General features: G+C 48.4%; 1 protein-coding gene across 1 annotated transcript in view; it reads left to right on the forward strand.

Moving 5' to 3' along the window:
• LOC104497003 (lethal(3)malignant brain tumor-like protein 3) overlaps positions 1 to 5,340 on the forward strand; it is a gene marked incomplete at its 5' end in the record, with an annotated part of 26,167 nt that overhangs the window by 17,109 nt on the left and 3,718 nt on the right. The window contains 2 exons of the mRNA XM_010140210.1: positions 339 to 505; positions 4,871 to 4,933. Coding sequence (XP_010138512.1) covers positions 339 to 505; positions 4,871 to 4,933 — 230 coding nt within the window. The remainder of the gene's footprint in view (positions 1 to 338; positions 506 to 4,870; positions 4,934 to 5,340) is intronic.

The raw sequence follows: 5,340 nt of genomic DNA on the forward strand, positions 1-5,340 counted from the left end.
TGGAATGATGCCATTAGTTTCCAGCTGAAGATGCTGTTACCAGAACTCATCCACCTTGTCAATAAAATGCTGCAAACATCTTCTGTGTTAGCAGCATGACATCATTTTCCAGGGAAGAAGTTAAGGATAAAGCCTCCAGCCTGGCAATCATATCTTATCTTTTTTTTCTTTCTCCTTCCTGGGAGGGCCCTGAAAGCTCAGCGTGCCATGCAGTGGCCGAGCCTGGCTGTCTGCTCACCCTGCCTGGCTTTACCCTTCAGAGGGTGACCCTTCCTCTGCTTTGTTGTACTTGCTTCTACTTGAAGCCTGGCTCTGACTTGTCTTGTTTCCTTTTCCAGACCCTGGTTTGGGTCTCCAGCAGTCCCTCCACCAGTCCATCTTTATGCCTTCCCTGGCCTCTAACCCGACCCACCGCCTCCATCTCTTCTGGGAGAAGTACTGCAAGATCTTGCCAGAGGTCTCGGGCCTCACGGCCAAAGATGTGGCCAAATGGACTGTGGAAGAGGTGAGTCACCTGTCCTGCTTTCCTGGGGGGTGGGAATGCCAGAGCCCTCCTCTCCTGGAGGGCTAACTAGGAAACATCTTTATTTCCTTTCCTTTCCCTGGCACTGCTCTTCTGTTTGCTTTGCATATGCCACAGCTGACTCAGCGAGAAGTTATACCCAGGTCCTTTTATAAGGGAGGGGAAGGATCCCTATTAACCCCCTGGTGTCCACAGTTCATTTCCCTGAATCAGATTCCCTCCTTTTCTTTGTTTGTTTATTTACCCCTTGATCTTTTAGTCCTCAGGCTTGAATCATGATTCTGACAGCAGATTTCCTCTCTGCTTTCCTCCCCACCTCTCCTGTGACTGTGCTGCTGATTCACTTTTACCCTGCAGATCATTCCACACTGCACCGTGTGTGCCCACTCCTCCTGCCTCTCTCTGCCTGGTTCCCCTGGAACAAAACTGCCCACAGCCTGACCTGGTTTCTGACAGCAGTAGGTGTGCTGCCGGGATGTGTCTCTGCAGTCCTGGCCCTTGATGTCTCCTGTAATTAGGTGGCGTGTGAAAAAGCCGCTGTCTTTTGTGTGCTGAGTAGTTGGGTTTTGCCTTGATGCCTTGGGCATAAATAATACTTCTATCTCCGCTGGGTAAGTGGTGACAATTTGGATCCTGGCGCTTAATCGCAGGCCATTTAATTCAAGAGAAATGTGCTGTAATGTCGTGCTTGCAAGGGTGTAGGTAAACTGCAAAGCAGGGAAAAGGTGCTGTTCTTCATGAGCCCTCAGAGACTTTTAGAAAGTGTGTTTTCCCTAAGTGCCTCTTAAAGATAAATCCAGTCTTGACTTTGCTCTTCCTGCTGCAGAATTGCTCAGAAACTGGTGGGATTGCAGAATCGCAGGGGCCAGGAACTGCAGCAGTGGTGAAGGGGGTACAGCACTTAGTGTCATTTTAGAACTTGGGCCTTTTTTTTACTATATTTTTTTTTTAAATGAAAATGTGTTTGAATTAAATTCATAGCAAGGAGGAAAAAAATCTCTGAAAGGTTTGCTGTTCAGATCCTTCTTTAGAGAAAACTGCCGATGGTTCTTCCAGAAGGTCTTGTAGGAAATCGGTCGAGGCAGAAGCAATTAATTCTCTGACAGGAAAATCAGTCTTTTGGGTAAACATGGAGGCTGGTTCAGGGAAGAACAGCATCAGGATACAAGTCAAATAAAATTTGTCCTTTCCAGTTGACCTTTAAAGCAACTGCTGGGTGAATTTAACTGGGTATTAGTTTGATAGCGGATGAAGGTAAGCAGGGAGCTCAGTGTATTCTGGATAGAGCAATTCCAAGCCCTGAATACACCAAACTGTGCTCTGTGCTGCAGCCTGAAACAGCTGATGGAGTTTCAACTGCCAGTAGGAGTGTGAATGGCACATTAAAAAGACCAGTGGCAGCACCACAATGGACTGGCCAAAGTCATTCCAGGTTTTGTCTTGAATTTCAGTAAAGTGGAGCTGGTTTTGCAGATTATGTTCATCACAGATGCCCGTGGGAATCAGTTTGGCCTCTGTATGAGCACTCGCAGGGTCGGAATGTGCAGTGAAATGCAGCCGCAGTTCTGGCAGATGAAAGCAGCAGGACTTGCCGTGTTTGAGTGAGTCCAAAGGAGATTTGATCTGTCGGCGTTCAGGCTCCCAACATCTTCCTACAGGGCAAACATTTGCCTTTGGGTTGTGCTTTGAACTCTGCTGCACAAAGGAGGCCATTCTGCTGCTCTGAAACAAGAGCGGTGGGGGCATAAAATTCTCCTTTGGTTTCAGACTGAAGGAACTGTTTCTATTTTATAAAACCCACATTAAGGAAAAAAACATTGCTTTAATTCTCTGTTGGTTGAGAACAGCTGAACTGGCAGAGCAGCAGCCGTGTTTAGGGGCCCTCAAGCTAAGAAACTCTTGGTAATGCTGAACAGTCAACAAGAGTAGTTTCTTGAGTGCAGCTTTGCTCTTCACTGAAAGCTTCCTGCCCTGATTTCAGAGCCCAGCTAGGGAAGGATAGTGAGTCGCAGAAGAACATTACTACGTGCTGGAGTTGTATTGTTCATTAGTTAATCCTGCAACAAGTGCTCATACATCATGGGGGGACTGTCCTTGTGCTAATTGCTTGTGTGTTACTAAATCCCAGTTAAACCCAGCTACTCTCTGCAGTCTCATGAGGTGGTGTCAGTTCTACTAGAACTTGGTGTTAGTGGCGTGCCCATGAGGCTGCCTCCTGACTGCGCCAGAAAGATACACCAGTACGGTGTGATTTCAGTGTCACACACATCTGGCACTGCTCCAGCACCTTCCACATGGCTTGCCTGGAGTTTCTTAAGGTGTTCTCAGAATTACAGAAAGCTCTTTTTCAGCCCCTTTCCCTTTAACCAGTACACAGTGGCTCCCACCAGATAGCTCCGTGAGCACTGAGGTCGTTAGCAGCAGGAAGGGCAGCAGGCATTCACCTCTTCAGAGGATCTGCCTGATCCTGCTGTGCTCCTGACCTGTCCAACACCTCTCCCAGCCTCCTCTGCAGCCCCTCCAGCCTCGCCCTTTCCCTTGGTTCAGGCCTTCACTGGCACCATTGTGGGGCTGTGTTGTTTTTCTCTAGCCCTTGTCCCTCAACTGCCACGTCTTGGTTTGGGGACTCTCCTCCCCCAGTGGCAATGGGCCAGGCAGGTCACCATGGCTCAGCGAAACCCAGGGTCTGGCTCGCATCCTGGGGACCTTCTCTCCTGTATTCTCCTCTTGCATCCTCCTTCCTCGCTTTTCTCTATTTCTGGTAAACCCCAGGGCTCTTCTTGGTTTAAAGGGTCACTCCTGTGGCACAGAGTACTTGTGGGGTGACTTCTGGGACAGATCAAAGGCCTATCATGAGGTGTTGGTGACAACAGCCAGCAGCAGTTGTTCAGAGAAGGGCATAGGAGCGAGGCAAGCTAGGTCTTTCCCCAGACATTTCTGCCAGCCTCTCAATAGACACTGAAGGGCCCTTATTGTCTGCCCTGAGGGGTCCAACTGTCTCTTAAATTCTGGAAGGTACCATACCCTGCAGAGGGATTTTCATTTGTGTTTTAATTGTAAGGGGGAAGGGATTCCAAAGGTAAGTAGTATTTTGTTATTTGCTTGTATAGGGGTTTGTGCTTCTACAGAGGAACATTGCGAGCCGCTGCCCGATGGACGTGTGGATTTTAGGGGTTCCCTTTAAAATGGAACTGTCCCTGCCAGCAGAAGAGAAGGCTGAAACACGAGAGGATGCTCTGCTTTCAGGTTACATAAGGGAAGCAACGGAGTCAGAGCTGTTCACCACAACTGGCTTCTGCCAGGGTAGAGCAAAACCGGAGGGCAGGCTGGCAGCTCCACTCCTACATGGGCCAAACTGGAGGAAGGGAATGAGTGTTAGTCAAGTGATGGGATCAGCTGGAGATGCAAATTTAGGAGTCTGACAATTCTGAGTTAACGGGAAGCTCCTGTTTGACATTGACCCCTCTGTTTGTTTGTGCTCACAGAAGAAATGTCACATCTGTTGTAACTTAGATAAATACGCCTCATGAAACAGAGCTGTTCCTGCAGGGGAGCAGCCAATTAGCGTGAGATGTTTGATCTGATTATGCCTCAATATACAAATCTTCCATGAACCAGTGAAGCTACAGCTGGAGAAGACAGTACATATTAAGTCATCCTCCGCCACGTTCCATCCTGCTCCTTGTGCTGCTTGGTGTTACATAATGTAATCCACGGGCTGCTCGCATGTCTCCGGGGAGGTTGTTCCAAATGGCAATAGATTCCTGCTTAGAAAGGTTTTCCCCAATGTGAGATGTAAAATTCACTTTCCCTCCTTCAGTCCTGTTGGTTCCGTGGGTGCTGTGCACTCACCCCCAATTTGAATCAACCCACACTCCTGTCCTTCCCAGCTCTTCTCAGAGTGTCGGTCAACAGTGGGTTTATCTTGTCTCTTAAAGTCATGTCATCACAGGAAACTGTCCACATCCTTTTTCCTTTCTAATTTGACTTTCCAGCAATACCATGGAGAAAGTGAAGTTGTGGATGGGTTTAAAGCACTACAGCCACCCACAGCTCTTAACCAGTAAAAATAGTGGTGTTAGTTTATAAAGATCCTTTTGAGCCATGGGGAAGCTGGACTGGTCAAAGGGCGACAAAGTCTTATAGGTAACGAATACACTGTGCAGGGGTGTTGCAGCAACAGCCCAGTGATGTTTTTTGCATATAACCTTCATTAATGGGAGCGTTGTGAGTATTAACGTTTTAAAAATTCTTGCATGTAGAACTCTGATAGAGAAATCAGACCTTTTTTCTTGGTGCTGCACCGTTTTAATGTTTAATTTTCTCTTCCCTCCGCTGTCATTGCAGGTGGTGAGCTTCATCCAGCATTTACCAGGTTGCAAAGAACACGCATCTGTTTTCAGGGAAGAGGTAAGTCAAGTCTGCCCAAACCCTGTGCCGGGCCACTGGTGGGTCTGATGGCAGTGAGGTGGTTTGGTACCCCGTTCCTCTGGCATTACAGCACAGAGAGCACAGTCACGCTCAGACTTGTCACTAAAGAGCCTGTGGCATTTAGGAGGCAGCTTCAGCATCGAACTGAATTCCAGCGTGGCTAATTGCATTCTGCTGCTTTAAATTTCCCCTGCGGTTCCAATCACTGAGCTTATGCTTGACATCCTGTCTTGGCCTGTTGTGTGGTGGGTTTGGCACAGTTATAGAGCTGTCCTGTGGAATGGCGCAGCGCAGATCTCATCTATTCCCTCCAACCCCTCCAACGAGCGCATACACCCGCCTCTCTTGGTGAGGCTGGGGGGCCCCGGGCGTTCCACGCAAAACCG

This window comes from Buceros rhinoceros, unplaced genomic scaffold, assembly GCF_000710305.1.
Source record: "Buceros rhinoceros silvestris isolate BGI_N320 unplaced genomic scaffold, ASM71030v1 scaffold9127, whole genome shotgun sequence".
NCBI lineage: Eukaryota > Metazoa > Chordata > Aves > Bucerotiformes > Bucerotidae > Buceros > Buceros rhinoceros.